The following is a 16307-nucleotide window of genomic DNA, read 5'->3' as shown; positions in this document are numbered from 1 at the left end:
GTGACCCATGGTGTCCAAACACTTGAGCAGATCTGTTTGGGAACACTGCAGATGTGCATCTTCAGAGTGGTTTTCTCCTGGCACTGGTCACTTCTCCCCCTTCTCTCCACTGCCTGCCTCTCAGCAAAGTTTAGATACAGAGAAGTGCTCTAAAACAACAAGCTCTCCAGCAAGAAAAAAACAAGCCCACCTGCACTGTCCTTGCAGGCAAGTTTCCATGGAGAAGAAATGGCTGTTGGGGAACACTTTCTTCCCTGTCCAACCTGGGGGTGCTCTGAGCAAACTGTGCCACTTGCTGTAGTGAGAAGACAGCAGTGATGTGGTCGAAGCCATCAGGAATGTGCTACCCCCTCAGGCCAGTCTGCTTCCCTGGAATGGTCTCCCAGGGGAAGTGGTGGATTCCCTGGTCAGCAGGGTACTGAGACATCTCACATCAACATTAGAAGGGTCAGGCCCGATGATCCTTCAGGTCCTTTCCAACCTAACATTCTAGTGTTTCCAGAACTTACATACCTAGTGCTGATGGTCTCCTGTGTGGACCCAAAACTTGGAATATGTGGTCTGGGATGGACAACATGTCACTGGCCACAGCAAAACCAGAGTGTGGAGGAACATGAGAAGTGGACAAGGCTGCTGGGGCACAGTGCTTGTGGGACAAGCAGATTTGAACCCTGTTCTCCACCTGCAGGCCCCATCATCTACCTTCTCTGGAGTCCTCACCCCATCATCTGCTCCTTCACCTCTCCTGGTGTGGGAAGGATCCAGGCAAAAGGGTGGGAACACAGCACTGAGGTGATGAGACCTTCAAGCAACCTGTGGTGAGGTTCTGAAGGCACACACTCAGCTTCTGGAGGTGATCAGAACCATCCAGTTCAGAAATAACTCAGGATTCCACTTGAACTGGGCAAGCACAGTGTGCTTGTTAAAACCCCTCTTCTCCCAAACAGCAAGGACTTCTTGAAATGTGCTTCAAGGCCAAGGATAGAACAACATGCCTCTGGCTAAACCCCAACAATCCTTGGCTCATGCAGGACTTAGGGTAAAAGGGCACCAGGAAATTGTTTGGGTTTTTTTTTATTATTATTATTTGATGCAACTTGTGATGAGCAGCATTGCTTGGAAGGGGCTGGAAGCTAAGATTGTGCACGACAGGACTACCTGCTCAGAGGTTTACACCTCCAGGTCCCAGACCAAGAAGAGTCAAGGTGAACATTTAGGCCTCCTAGGAAGCATTTACACAAGATAAAGCAACTTGTGTGCTGAGCTGCTCACACTGTTACTGAAACAGGGGATGGGATGTCACAGGCACTGAACAGCTTCCACATCCCCCTGCCCAGATACCCCGGGGCCCTTGGAGGACAAATGCATCCCATCACCTGAGAAGCTTCCCTCGGGCAAGCAGACCAAAACAAGGGGAAATGTTTGACCCGAACCCCAGCAAACGTTCCTGCAGAGAAAGCACTGAAACCCTGGAAGCTTTGCCTGGAGGTGGGGCTCTGCACATACTCTACAGCAGGGGGCAAGAGGGAGATGGAAGGAAGCAGGACCTTTTGGTACAATTTGGGGCTTTCTTTCCTGTTTTTCTTCTCACCCTAGTAAAAGCTGAGCCTTTTGCATCTATTGTTGCTGTTCTACCTAGTGCTGGCCTCTTGGACTACAGACTCAGAATGAAAAACAAAAAACAAACCAACCAGCAAAAAGCCCTAAGAATGACAGGAAGGAAAAAAAATTAAGAGAAAGGAAAGCAGCAGCAGAAAGTACTCATGCCTGAAATGGATGCACTGCCTGCTGCTTGGGGTGCAGGTAGGAAAGCTCACACCACAGCTGACTTCTCTCCTGTGCAGGGCTTGAGACTCTGCTGAGAGGTCTCAGCTTTCTGGCTTTACAGGTGATTGGCAGCGTGCTCATGTGCCAGCACAACAGAAAGGCCACCATCAAACAGACCCTCAAGGGGCTTAAGTGACAGGAACCAACCCTGTGCAGATGATTGTCTTTGACATCTGAGGTTTCCTAGAAATCTAAAGGGGGAAGCAGGGGCAAGAGCTGCCTATGGACACCTGGCAGGAGCTGCTCATCCAACAGGCAGACACTCCAGCTGAGATGAACGGCTTACTCTCAGATTTTGAGGAAGAGGGGCATGAAGACCAAGAGTTGGCATCTGTTTTCCTCACCACCCCTCAGCTGTTCCTCAAGCCCCTGATCTGCTCCGCCAAGGCAAATGTACAAAGGATCCAACAGGAAACCTTCCCGGTGCTGCTGCTTCCGCTGCGTCACCTCTTGCCAGAGCTGAAGGGTTGGGTGGGACATTGTGAGACTGCACACAGGGGCTGGGCCAGCACTGCCCTCCCCACCTCACTGAGCTCAGATCTGAGCTCCTTAAAGTTCACAATGAAGACAGACAAACAATAATAATAATAAAAAACCCCACCAAAACTACCTTGAGACTCCTGCCACTGCTCCCCAGCAAACATTTCCATGCAGAAATAAAACAAAGATCCTATTTCTCCCGGGCAGCAGATGAGGGATAAAGCAGCAGGCTGTGAAGATTCCACTAATAACCCAGAGGGAAGAAGAACATTATCTTAGATAAACAACTGACTCATTTTCCTTGCTGCCTACATCTCTGTCACAGCCAAGCACTGGGCTGACACAGACCCCTCTGAGAAGTTGGTTAGCACACAGCTGGAGAACATGTGGAGAGGAGCCTCTGAGGGGGATGCTGAAAGCAGCAGGATCTTCATGACAGCAGCCAGAGCAGCACAGTTAACCCCCTTGCTAGGTGACCAGGCCCTTGGGTCTAATAAAGCAGCTAAAGAGCTTCTGCTGGGATTGCCAGCTGTAGTTTCACCCTTCAGAGTAGCTCACAGCTTGAAGGGACCATACCTTGTTAGATCAGCTCTCCCAGGATAAGGGCTGTGCTGAATCACATTACCAGGCTGGGGTTTTTTTGCCACTCCAACTCAAAACATCTTTATTTCTGTGCTGTTAGTTTCACTCGTCCTCACAGAGGACAGAGTGCAGGAGGCAAGTGAATTTTTCCAGGCAAGCTGTTGGTTACATCTGAAGGCAAGGAGGAAGAACCAAGGCCACGAGGAGCCATTCCACTGTTTTCCCAAAAAAAAAAAAAACACACTGTGAAAAGTCCGAGGGGTTTTTGCTAAGCTGCTGACTTCAGGTTTAAAATCAACCTTTAACTTTTGGGACAAGAGGACTACTTGGTAGTCCACAGAGGCCTTAAGAAACTCTTTTCTTCTGCTTTCCCAACCACGTGTGGGGCCTAAGGTAGCCCATTAAAGGCTCTCCTGCCCATGCACTCCCAACAGCACCTGTACTCCTGCCCCAGAAACACAGACTCTGAAGTAACACCACACTTTGGACTCAGAGGAAAAGGGCTGGGATTGAAAAAAAACCCAAACCAAAACACTAAAAGAACAGAAACTCAGAAGAGACTTGACATAAAGGACATAAAAAGCAGGAGAAGCTATGAAAATATGTTGAGATGGTCAAGAAAAGTCACATCAAAATATATTTAAAAACCAGAAATTCCAATCTGTGTGGAATTTAAAACTCCTTTCCTTTTTTTTTTCCTTGCTCAAGGAGTCTCTTTGTTGTTCCAGGACGAGGAACATGATAGGCAGCACCAGTTATGTCCTGAAAAAGGGTAGCATTTCCCCCAACTCATCTGAGCGCTTCCACCATTTACAAAGAAAAAATTAGATATACCTCAACAATTGGCCCACCCTCCCCCCTTTGCCATCCTACAGTGGCGGGCAGGAGAAAAGACTGCAAAACAAATCTGACTTTTTCAGTTTAAGTCCCATTTTTTCCCCAACACATCAATATCCCTGCAATCCGTTGTACACCTTCTGCACTGATCCTTGTTTCAACAGCTGCTTGAGACCTGTAAAGAGAAAGGGAAGAGTTACCGAGGGCACAAAGAGGAGGAGGACTCTGCATTTGCTGTTCCTTCTGCAGTTACACACCTGGCTCATAGCCTCCCTGGCACCAGGCTTGAATAATGCAAACACTGCTACTTAAAAAGAAAAAAAAGCAAAAAAAAGCAAAAATCCCCCCAAACCCAGAGGTGTGACAACTTTTCTCCTGCTCCTTCAGTATTCTTCAAACGGAGAAATTGGACTGGGGCCAGGGATGCTGTACTGGTGTTTTCCTGCACTCTCAGGACCACACAAGGCCAGGAGATCCCCAAAGTCTCCTCTGCTACAAACTCAAAGCCCAGACCACCACTGTGAGAAAGCTGATTCCCAGAGCTGCTCTGCTATTTAAGCTGAGAAAAATTTTATCATCTTAAGTAAAACTGCAACAACAAACACCTTGCTGAGTATTCCCAGAGTCTAATTCACCAAGCTCCTCTCCCCACATTCCCTCAATAGCTCAAGAGAACTCCACATCTGAGTCCTTCTGGACTCATCAGCTACAGAAACCCATATTGAGTAACCAGAGATTTTCACACTGCTATGTGGTGCCTGGGGGACATAACTGTCCACTAGAAGTGCCTCCTGAAGGCAAGTAAGGAAGCAAACTTGTTATCTGGGGGCTTAATTATCCTGAAGGCCTGATAATATCAAATTGGTTGTTTTGTTTTGGTTTTTTTTTGAAACCTGTTTCACACAGGAGCCTTTATGACTTTATAGACCCCACCTTCCTACCTTGAAGGTCCATTCATAAAATATTTCAATGAGTTGGGTGCTCCAAGGTCCTGTCAGTACGACATTACCAGAGCATGAGGAAGAACAAGTCAGCCCTTAACAAACATAACAGCTCAATAACTGGGGTCAGCACATTCAGGGAATGGCTGGCAGGTCTTCACTGCTCCTTAAAGGGCAAGTCTGCACAAAGCAGAGGAAGCAGACTGGTGGCAAGAACTGATGTGTCATGCTTTTTCCAGAGCTAATCAGAGGGGACTCCCTGTTTCAAGTCAGCCTGGTCACACACTGCCAGGACTCACACCAAAAACGACCCAAGGCCTGAGGAGTAGCTGTCAGAACCCAACTGAAGAAAACTCCCTACACATCCTGTGTAAATTTCAAATAATAATTAAAAAAAATATCTAGCTGCTATAATTCTGTTGTTGAATGTCCCCAAACCAGCATCAGCCTTGTAGCAAAGCTCACTACAGAAGACAGGCTGGCAGTCCTGCCTCAGAGCAGCTTGTTCAGCTGCTCCACTGAAAGAAGAGTCATGGTGTCACCCAGCACATGTCACCCAACAGGTCAGACCAGGCTGCCTAGAAAAATACCACCCCAGTTGTTAACTTGGAGAGGCACATAAGCATGGAGAGGGAGGATCAGCAATTAAATCACAATTCAATTACTTGCACAGAAAAAACACCAAACCACAACCAACAAGCCAAGCTTTCCTATATGCAAGTCCTTCTTGATGAACTGCAGCTCAGTCTCCCTGCAAAACTTATCCTGCTTGTCTATCCTTAAATGATTCTGGCTACATGCTGTCCCTCAAGACTGATGATTTTATGCAGAAGGACCACAGTAGCTCTCAAAATACTGAAAAACTGTCCTGGAAGAACCAGGCGGAAGCAACACAGCTCATTGCCAGGCAAGAACTATTCATCTTCTTCCTCACTGCCCAGAGGACCCTGAACTCTCTTCTACATTTAGAAATCTCCTCCACAGCAGGGCAAAGTGAGCCCCTGTAGAGTAGCTGCAGAGCATTCAGGATGGGTTATTCTCCAGGGGAGTGTCCCTGCCCCTTCCCAGCCAGAGGAGGCTCAAAGCCCCTTCCTGGATGATGGGTAAGAGGCTGTGCCTCCTGGAAGCATTCTTTGAAAGGAAGGAGGTAGCTGGAGAAAGGTACGCTCCAGTAACCCTGAAAAAAAGTGGGCTGAGCACCATTCCCTTACCTCATTTCCTGCCAGCTAGCTCTAGGCAGCTGCCTGCTGGCCTGAAGGACACCCCTCATTAGTGCACAGGATATTTCAACAGGTTATCTGATAGTGAATCAGGAATTCCTGCCAGGAATCCCGGTATTTGGTGCTGCTGCACACCTCAGGTATTTCTCAATAGAGCCAACTTCCAGATTTTTCTGACCCCACCACCAGGTTGCAAGATATCCAGGGCACTTTGCTGCCTGCTGGTTTTCTCTAAGAACTCAGGGATGGAATCCAAAGCTCCAAACCAGACAATCAACAGTTGTCAGTAGAGAAGAGTGGGAAATAGATGAAACAAAGTCAGCTCTGAGCAACAGGCAATAAATTCCCTGGTGTCACACTGGCAGGAAAGAGAAAGCATGTTATTTCTCTGCCCCTAAAGCTGGGGCTGAGCAGAGTAATGCTCTCAAAATCAGAGCAGATTCTGACAGCCCCAGGAGCTGTACATTTGGCTACCAGATAAGAAATTAGGATGAGTGCCAACCATAAGAAAAAACAGGGATGTTTTGAATTCTGAAGCCCACAGTCTTCCTTTGAATGTGTACACTGAATTGCTGCCACCCAACACAAAGAGACCTATTCCCTCCTAAACCTCCTGAAAGCACTAAGTGTTTGGAGACACTCCTGCGCACACAAATGCATCTGACTGCCTACCCAGCCATCTTCCCCTGGGAAGCATGGAATTTCTTTAGGAGAACATGAAATGCATATCAGCCCCATCACCTCCCTGTTCCTGGGGTATTTGTAAAGGCATGAGTGAAATTCTGAGACACACACAGCCTTCTGTCACAGTCTTTCCACAAACTGCCAAGAGCAACAGCTGGATAAAACCTCACACCTCTCCAAGAGGTGCTGTTGCATTATGAAGCTTCAAGAAGGGCTCAGAATGAGACTTCACACCAATGTGGTCACTGGCAGGACATGACACTTGCAACAAGCAGGAAAGCACAGTGGTCGAAGCACAAATGAGGTCCACTCAAAAAGCACAGCCCAAAGAGCTGCAGGAAAGCCACAGTCAGCCCTGGACCTGCAGCTGACAACTGGGCCTCAAGTGGAAGCCAGCAGAGTACTGTCACAGTGGCAGAAAAGCCCACCCAAAGCATCCCTCTGCCAGCTCAAAGAGCCCAGGAAAGCTGCACGTTTGCATTGTTCTACCAGGACAGCTGCCAGCATCCACTGAAACAGCACCTTCAGAAGACAATCCTGACCAGCAGGAAGAAGTTCTTAGGATGGGGATTTTCTAAGGAGCTGCACTGGTAAATGCTAGGAATTTGTGTCCTGAAATGTGGTACGGGGTCCTGGATGCCTTGTGCAGAGCAGCAGAACCCTACTGCAGAGACTGTTGGAACACAGAGGCATTTCCAGCAAGGAGTAAAGTGTTCACTCTCCTGTCATTGAGGATTTTGCATGGTTCATCAAGTTTCCAGTTAAGCACTGAAGCTGAGAAGCAGATCTCTCCTACAAAACATCTGCATTGCACCCTTGCTCCCTAGACACGCACAAAGCACAGAGGGTAAAGAGAGAAGCAGAGAGGAACAATCCTTTCCCTGATGCTGCATGAGCTCTTAACCCTTTAACAGCACAGGGACTGTCACCGTCTTGCCTTCTCCAGGAAAGTAGAAGCAGGGACTGGAAAAACCCTCTTGTGATCCCATTCCAGCAGAGGCAAAACAGGCAGAAGCTAAGCCTGGTCAGCCTTTCAGCTCAGACAGATGGCCAGCTACAAAACAAAGCACCTACAAACACTTGCCAAGTGCTACATCCCAACCCAATCTTGTTCCCTGCAACTGCAGTAGCCATGCTTGGTTTCTTGCTTGCTTCAAAAGGAAATGGAAGTTAATCACAGGGTATGGGCCAGCTGTTCTGCTGTACAAGGGGAACAGGGGAAAGGAGAACCCCTCATGAGAGCCCCTGGTTCAGTGGTGCAAATTTCTTATCAGCTTTGATGAGAGAACTGTGCAGGCTGCTGCCACCACAGAGCTCCACAACACTCACCTTCCCGCTGCTCGTTTGTCAGCTGCTCTTTGGGGAACTCCACATCAAATGTTATTATTAGTGAGCCTTTGATATTATTGTTATCAAAATTTGGAAGACCTTCTCCTTTTTTCCAGAGTTTGGCTCCAGGTTTTGTAATCTTATCCCGAGTGACGTGAACCTACAGACAAATTTCAGAATGTTACTCCTGTTCTGGGTGTGTTCACCAACACCCTTTCCAACCCACTGGAAAGCTTCAACTGGGAACGATTCCTTGCCAGAGTCAGGGATGTGCAAGGGGTCCAAGGCAGTATAGCTGCCAGGGCACATATCAGAACTAACATCCCCCCCCCATGGGCAGCCTGGGACCAAGACCCACACTGCGTACCCCTTGTACAACGTTTGGGCTCCATGGGAATTGGTCTGGGAGACTCTGGCAGAGTGAGTACACAACCAGCAGCTGCAAAGACCCCAAGGAAGCTCCCCTCAAGCACAGGGGACCTGCAGGTGAATTTTGTTTGCACACAGCAAGAAAGCAAACAGTTGCCTCACCTTGTGCCCATCCAAGTGGGCAACATCCATTTCAAAGCCTGTAAGTGCCTCGACCAGCGAGATTGTCACGTTTGTATACAAGTCATCTCCTCTTCTTTCGAAGACCGGGTGCCTGGGAAACAAAAACACCCTGGAACTTTTCTGCTTCCCCATCGAGGAAATAGGTCCTCCAGCTTCTTCCCCCTCTCTTTGTGAGTTTGAAGAATTCACAGATGGGAGAGGAAATGAGGAATTAATGAAATTCCAGCTTCCCCTTCCTGTGCAAGTTATGTGCTAATAAGTAACCTTTTTTATTTCTAGGGCAGTGAGGCATGTCAAGACGCTGTGACTCACACAACACTTCCCTCAAGAGTGCATTTCCTTACAATAGGGAGACAGCATGTTTCTGGAAAAAGGAGATATTCCATGTGATTCACACAGGAACTATAAATACAGGTCAGAATTTAAGCCAAATGTAATAAAAATAGAATTATGTCAGCAACATAAAGTGCAGTGAAACTGACTACTCCGGCATCATCAGGGTTGAACATCCTGCACAGCCCTGAGTACCAGACCCTTGGCTACTAGAGGGCAAGCTACACACTAGCCAAGAGGGACAGAAAATTGCTTGCAAGCCTCCTACACAGTGAAATCAGAAAGAGTTCTAACCAGGCCAGTTACTTACTTAAGAACTTTGATTCGGAAGCGCAAATCACCTGGCTCCCCATCCACATGGGGTTCCCCTGTGGAAGGGAAAATTCTGTTGAAAGGAGATAGTTGGTAACAACTGAAAACACTCATAGCATGGTAAACACAAAAGAGACTTGCAGCTCACATGTTAAAAGAAAAAAACCATGACTAGTTTGTAGTGAAATGAGGCAATCAGGTGCCACTAATTGCCAGGTAGTGGGCATGAGCTTGCGTTAAGCCCACCTGTGCCTGATTAGGGTGGGCCCTTACTGCGCGTGAGCAGGACTGGGGGGGCCAATAAAAGGGAGCCTGTGCTTCAAGTTTGGCCTTTTATTGGCCCCCCAGTCCTGCTCATGCGCAGTAGGGGCCCGCCCTAATCAGGCACAGGTGGGCTTAACACAAGCTCATGCCCACTACCTGGCAATTAGTGGCACCTGGTTGCCTCATTTCACTACACTAGTTCATCCTCATATGACTAGAACCCTGCTTACACATCTCTGGTGTTGAAGAGCCCAGGATCAGTGCCTCAATGAGCTCACACCTCTGCTGGTCTGAAAGACATGCTACTGATGTTCTTTAGTTGGTGAAGGGCTCTGTCTCTTTGGACAGAGAGAATTTCCCCACATACTCATGCTTGAAATGCTCCTATTCAACAATTAATCGAAACACGAGCTTTACAGTTTTTGTGTGTCTGTGTGTGCGCGCGCAAAGAGGACACAGCATTTGAAATCACATGTTCTAATCAGCTAGCCACAAAGCAGGGCTTGGGCACTGCCACTGCCACGAAGACCAGCCTTGCGTCATGGAAAAGGAGCAAGCTGCAGGCAGGCAGCAGGGCAGTGCCCATATACATACCCTCTCCAATGAAGGGATACTCCATCCCATCCCTCACGCCGGGCTCGATCTCTACTTCGAGTGTCCTCTCCTCATTCACGAGCCTGTGAAGAGGTGGAAGAGCAGGAAAGTTTAAGAGTAGGTGGTGGCATCTACTTGTGTTCCTGCTGGTGATGAGAAGACCCCCAGATAAGTCAACACACCCTCTTCTCTTTGCTCACATCTAAACCAGAGGGTGTGCACTGCCGGTCCTGTGTGCTGATACTCATCTGGTAGAGGGAAGTGAAGTGAAGCAAAGCAAAGCTCCTAAATGCAGTCAGCACCTGGATGTGTGACTGCAACAGAAATTCCATGTCCCAGCTGGAAACAGTGGGACTTTGTTGATTCAGATTTAATTGTCAAACTTCCACTCTAGTCTTAATGCTCAAGGAATAAGAAGCCGAATGAGGAAACTGGGAAGCTCTACATCCACCAGAGCTGTTTGTCTCTGCTGTAAGACCAAAGACGGGCTCCTCAGAAACGAGAAACCGTCGGGAAATTTGCCTGAACTCCGTGGTGCTCGCGGGTAGAACGGGCACTTTCCTCCATCTAGTGGCAGGTTTTGGATAAACAGCCATAGAGCAGTAAAGAGCATAAAACTCACTTGACGTTGGGACATTCATCACAAACAACTTCTTGAGTCATCTGGAAACGCCCGGGACCCAACTGGGTGGTCCTCATCTCCTGCCGGCAATTGCATTTCCGTTTTCCAGGTGCCTGTCTTGCCACTGGCTTATTCCTGACAACCTGCATAAAAAGAAGAGGTGGATGCCAGCACACAGGCAGCACTCCCAGGTCTCCACAAGGGCCTGGATTCCTTAAAGGACGTGAGCAGAGTTTGGGCTTGTTTGTTTTCGTTTTGTTGGGGTTTTTTTTGTTTTTTTTAAGCACTTTCTGCTGCCTCCACAGCAGCTCCACGTAGTCTTGGCAAAGCATGGCTGCTAAATTTTCACCTTACCCCTCATGCTGACCACATATTAAATACCAAAATAGCTGAAAATAATAGTCTCCCATACTACAATTACCATTTTCTTTCCTCTTCAACACAGGTTTCCAAATAGGAAAGGCAGCACTAGGATGAAACAGCTGACCCCTTTGGTTACAGTAGGTTACTTTTTCCACACAATGGGCAAAGTACCTGGAGCTCTGCATTTACCCAGACTATTCACAAACTCAGCCCATGCAGATTCTCACACACAAAACAGCAGGGACTGTCAGCACCAGAAATGCAGCACTCTTCAAAAAATATAAAATGAAAAGGCCACCATAGATTTGCCATGTACGTAACCCATGCAAGAATTGCAAAACAAGTGAGGCTTAAGAACAGAGGCCATAAAATACCCCTAGAGAAAGACCAATTACATCTTTCCAAATGGGCTACTGGAATTAAAAAAAAACAAAACAAAAAACGCTACAGCTAGTCCCTGACAGCCAATGTGGCTGTCAAATGGCAAAGCTGAATAAACACATTGTTTCTCCAGTGAACTACTAGAAAACAGCATCACAACATCCTCTGCTGTCACTGTCAGATCCTGAGAAAACAAGCTGCTCTTTTTGCTCTATTCTTTGGGAGCACTGGAAAGAGCCAAGAGGCAAACTTACTTCTACAAAGTTTCCTGAATACACCTCCTCCAGGGTAACCTCCAGGTCCACGATGATGTCACTTCCTCGGGGAATATTCCTGTCTTGTTGGCGAGGGTTCCCTCCAAACATGAATCCAAAGTCCCCAAAGAAGCTGGAGTGAAGGAGACCAGTGAGTTCAGGAAGGAATTCCGATCCCACAGGGCTTTGGTGAAGGGAGCCACCCACAGACAGCAGAGTGCTGCTTGGCAGGTGCTTCTGGCCAGCTGGAGAACAGCCTCCTCACTGTGTAAAAGCACCAGAGCACACCCAGAGTTTTGGTCCTTGAGGAAGCAAGCAGATGCCTTCAAACAAAGCAGCCACTTCGGGAGAGTTCTCTTTACTACAGGAAACAAGTTTCAGAGCAGGAGCTGAATGTCAATAGTTCAAAATGACTGCTGCCTCATGGGAGTCCTCTCAGCAACCACAAGGTGCAACCCCTGAGTAGTGCTCCCTCTCTGGCACTGCCAGTCAATGCTAGCAGGAATCTGAAATATGCAAGTCTGCATGTTTTTCCTCAAAACAGACCAGCAGACTCTGCAAGTTCTCACTCAGATGGATTACACGAGGTGAGCAACTTCAGAAATTATTTCAGTAAACTCATGCCAAGCAAAACCAGAGGGGAATTAAACAAATGGAGGACTGGGTTCTGCCTGAGCAACACTTGGATCCTTTCAGGTTTTAACAAGCCAGACAGTACTGTTGCTCTGAAAGGCAGGGTTAAACCACTACAGCATTTCTTTGCAAAAGGAAAAGTCACCCCCAAAGGGCACACGTGATCTGAGAGGACAGGTTAAACACCAGTCACATGCCAGAGAATACAAGAGGGCTCCTACATCCATGTTTGATGTGCCTCACAAATCCCCCACAACGGCAGTGATGTTTGCCAAGAGCTGTCCCTCTGGGGTTCCTACTCCCTGCCCTTGGAGAAAGGCCCAATGCAAGACACACAACTGAAAACTGCACGTGGGATCTCCACTGTATATGTGCTGCTTCAAATCCTCAAGGATTTGTGTAAGGTGCTTGACTGGGTCCAAGATCGTAAGGCAGAGTATGTCCACATCAAATGTGTGCAGGAACATCACAGCATGAAAGCTCCAGCTCTAGAATGGCCTAAAGCAGGAAAAACTCCTTACTGTGAGAAGATGTCTCCATGGGAGCTCTGGTGTCCATCCTTCAACCCCTCCTCACCATAGGCATCATACTGCTTCCTCTTCTCCTCATCTGACAGCACCTGGCAGAGGGATGCAAACAGACAACACCTTCACCCCCAGCTGAAGGCTGAGGCTTTATTTAAAGCCAGCTGAGAGGAGTTCCCCAGAACTCTTCCCCGGGGGACAAACAGCAACGTTTCACATGACTGAAGCACTGGCTAGGACTTGCTTGCTGCACTGGACTAGAAAGTTAGACAAAATTTATCAGTTAAAACCCATAAAAAAACTACAGTTAGTTTATAAAAACAGTGGAAGCAACACAGAAAATACAAACATCACTGAGTTTATCTTCAGGATTAAAAGAATCGGAATGAATAATCCAGATCAGTTCCTAGGCAGCAGGACACGCTGCAACCCCATGACACCACCCCTGTTTCTCAGTTTGCCCTTCAAGCAGGCAGAACCCAAATTTGTCCCACTTCTATTTCCTAATAGTCAGTAACAGTAACAAGTTTGCATGCAAACACGGTAACTCCACACCAGCTGGGCTGGACGCTGGCAACTTCGTAACAGATCCTAGCACATGTGACTTGCAAGATAGTAAAGCTTCAGCGTGAATTCCTAAATCCTTGCTCCTCTAGCCTGCAGAGATCCAGAAGTTTCCAGTGAAATTTAGTCTTCCTTCCCCTTCCTCCCCTGCTGATGGTGCTTTGGAAGGTTACAAGTGGCCAGGGTAGGTGTCAGGAGGCCAGAGAGGAGCAGAAACAGGTGGAGAAGCTGACTAAAGGATGAAAACCAGCCTGAAACTGTAACCAATGACAAACACTAGCAAGAAGAAAAGAAACCAACAGGGAGGTTAATAGCTTGTTGCAGACAGGGGCTCAACCTTCCCTTTGTCACACAGACTGGGCATTAAGACATAGCTTTCCTTACACTTTAAGCTTTTCATTTTGTAATGTTGGTGTCAGAGCAAAAAACCCCCAGCCAAACAACCCAGAAAGTACACTTCCAAACCACTCAGAGACAAATGACTAAAGGTGGAGGAGCCTGGGATCCATTGGTCCCATCTGGGATCAATCTCCCTTCTAACCCAGATGCCTGTGTTCACACAGCTGCAGGCTGGAATGAAGACTTTGAAGAGAGGTTTCCCAGCTTAATTTTCACCAGCACCCAGCAAGAACTTGGCTGTGTTAGTACTAGAACTCCACACTTCATGCTGAGTAACCTGGACTCTGCAGGGGTTCACCAATGCTGTGCTCAGGAGGAGACAGAGTGGGTCACTGCTGAGAGAAGGGAACATTCAGCTACTCCAGGCACCTCAGCCCCAGCTGCTTTCATTTTACAATCACTTTCCCCCAGTGTTTTTAAGACAAAGAGTGCTCTCAGCTGTCACTGTGGTAAATGCTTAAATAAATACTTAAAAGAGTTGGGGAAGAGGTAGAGAAGTATTTCTCAAGCATAAAGTCCTATCAAATGCAAAAAGAAAACTCAAAGCATGGAAGTAAACTGCACACATGTATGTTCAGGAGATGCAAACAACCTGTGACAAATAGTTCTTGCCACAAAAACATTATTTTTACTCACTGGTTTCCCTGTGAGAGTTAAGCCAAACTATTTATGAAAATAAATACAAAATATTTTACTCTGATGCTAAAATAAAGTTAATCTTTTTTTTTTTCCACTCAACCAAAGGTGGCATGCAAGTTGTTTCTTTCACTTCCTCCTTAATTTTCTACTTGCCTGACTAAAGAGCAGAGGGGCACCAGGGAGCAGGAACACAAAACCTTTCCTTCTGAATCTCTACTCCTCCCAGAGGACACAATCCTCCCACCAGTGCAGGCTGGCTCCTGCTGGTCAGCACCACCTTCCCCAGGGGCTTCTGCTCCACAGGGGATAACAGGAGCTGATGGAAACCCACAGTGACAGAAAGGAGAACAAAACCAGCAGAGTGTGGAAGAAACAAGAGTCCACCATCCTGTCTAATTTGCATATGCAGGAAAAGATAGTGGGCTTACACTTTAAATATCTGGCTACCAAAATACTCTCTGTGTGGTTTACAGAATGCTGTCAGTGCCAGGAGTCCTTTGTAGGCTACTGCACGATCACAGATACACCAAGAATTCTCAAGGATATGTGACTTAACACTTGTTTTTCCCCACCTGAAAGCCTTCTAAAGGGCAAGCTGATCACCTTTCAGCTCAGGCTCCCTTCCAGCCAGGCCCTACATACAACCACATCTGTTCCTACAGCTGATGCAACTCTCTTTTTACCTGCAACAGATGGCCATAAACACCAAATAATTTTAACTTGCTGCCTTCATTTTCTCCTGGGCTAAGTGAACTAAGGTTTTTTATTGTTGTCCAGGAGGAGCTCTCTAGTCAGCCCGGTAGCTTCTCGGCCTTTGGTTTTTATTTGGCAGTGTCTGAAATCCAGCATAGTAACAGGGGGAAGCAGGACTGCACCTGCACCTAATAGAAGGGCCTTTATACCTCCTAGAAGCCCTCTTTCCTCCTGCCACTAGAGATTATAAGATGAAGTCCCACGAGGCAACTTATTGGCTGAGCTCAACTTCACAGTCCCAGCATGAAACCCACCTGCACTCCACAGCCTGGGAAGGACTAAAGGTTCCGTGAGTTCCTTAAAGGGGCTGCACAGCTTCATCCCTCTCTTTCCCCAGGAGCCACACCAGCTCTCTCTCTACTCACTGCCCTACTCGGTAGGGCCCATGGACGGATGCAGAGCACAAACTCCTCCCCTCCTCCCCTCACCTCGTAGGCAGCTCCCAGGTCCTGAAACTTCTCCTGTGCCCGGGGGTCGTCGGGGTTCCTGTCGGGATGGAGCTGGAGGGCCAGTTTACGGTAAGCCTTCTTGATGTCCTTGATGGAGGCGCCGCGGGACACCCCCAGGATCTTGTAGAAATCTCTCCTGCGGTAGTGAGAGGAGGCGGGGGAAGCAGTAAGGTCATGTCAGCACCCAGGCCGCAGAGCCCGGGGGGGAGGCGGAGGGGGACATACTGAGTATCATACTGAGGCGCGGGGACACACACACGGAGGCCCAGGGCACGGAGCATGAGGAGACACCGGGGACAACAACAGGCGCGGGGCCGGTGCTGGGGGCGGGGGAAACAGGGGAGAAGCGGGGCGGCCACAGGCGGCTCCGGCGCTGAGGGGAGGGCGCGCACAGGCCCCGCCGGCGCGGGCTCCCTGGTACTTACCCGGCGGCGGCCTCTCCGCAGAGGCAGAGCAGTAGGAGGCAGAGGCGGCCGAGCCAACCGGGGGCCATAGCGGGGCCGGGCCTGCCGGGGGCGGAGGGGGCGGCTCTCTCCGGGCGGATCCGCAGCGCCTCAGCCGCCCGCCCCGGCCAGGCCACCATCGGGAGTGAGGCGCGGCCCGGCCGCCGCCGCCAGCCAATGAGAACGCGGCACGGCCCCGCGCGCTGCGGGCCGCCAGCCTATCAGCTGCGCACACTTCACCGCCGGCTCGGGGCGGCTGGCCAATCGCCTGCCGGGACGTCGGCTTTAAACCCGCCGGTCCAATCAGATCTCGATACGTCACGCTCGC

General features: G+C 48.7%; 1 protein-coding gene across 1 annotated transcript; it reads right to left on the bottom strand.

Annotated features, from left to right (window-relative positions):
• Nucleotides 1-3508: 3508 nt before the first annotated feature.
• DNAJB11 (DnaJ heat shock protein family (Hsp40) member B11) lies at nt 3509-16134 on the bottom strand. The gene is made up of 10 exons (XM_071752039.1): nt 15962-16134; nt 15516-15672; nt 12730-12827; nt 11576-11708; nt 10578-10720; nt 9956-10038; nt 9096-9153; nt 8432-8543; nt 7901-8060; nt 3509-3901 (listed from the first exon to the last, which is right to left on the bottom strand). Exons 1-10 carry the CDS (start codon nt 16117-16119, stop codon nt 3837-3839), a joined length of 1167 nt encoding a protein of 388 aa, XP_071608140.1. The 5' UTR covers nt 16120-16134; the 3' UTR covers nt 3509-3836.
• Nucleotides 16135-16307: the final 173 nt, after the last annotated feature.

The sequence above is a fragment of the Heliangelus exortis genome, chromosome 9 (assembly GCF_036169615.1).
Source record: "Heliangelus exortis chromosome 9, bHelExo1.hap1, whole genome shotgun sequence".
Classification (NCBI taxonomy): domain Eukaryota; kingdom Metazoa; phylum Chordata; class Aves; order Apodiformes; family Trochilidae; genus Heliangelus; species Heliangelus exortis.
Note: the sequence above shows the minus strand (reverse complement) of the source record. Positions and strands in the feature narration are given on the sequence as shown.

Bases quoted from the DNA above. Each gene is read 5' to 3' on its own strand.
- DNAJB11 (XM_071752039.1), bottom strand. From the start codon at position 16,119: ATGGTGGCCTGGCCGGGGCGGGCGGCTGAGGCGCTGCGGATCCGCCCG. The intron at 15,673-15,961 runs GTAAGTACCAGG...TCACTACCGCAG, and splicing joins TGCGGAGAGGCCGCCGCCGG to GAGAGATTTCTACAAGATCC. The intron at 3,902-7,900 runs GTGAGTGTTGTG...TTCTCTTTACAG, and splicing joins GACAAACGAGCAGCGGGAAG to GTCTCAAGCAGCTGTTGAAA.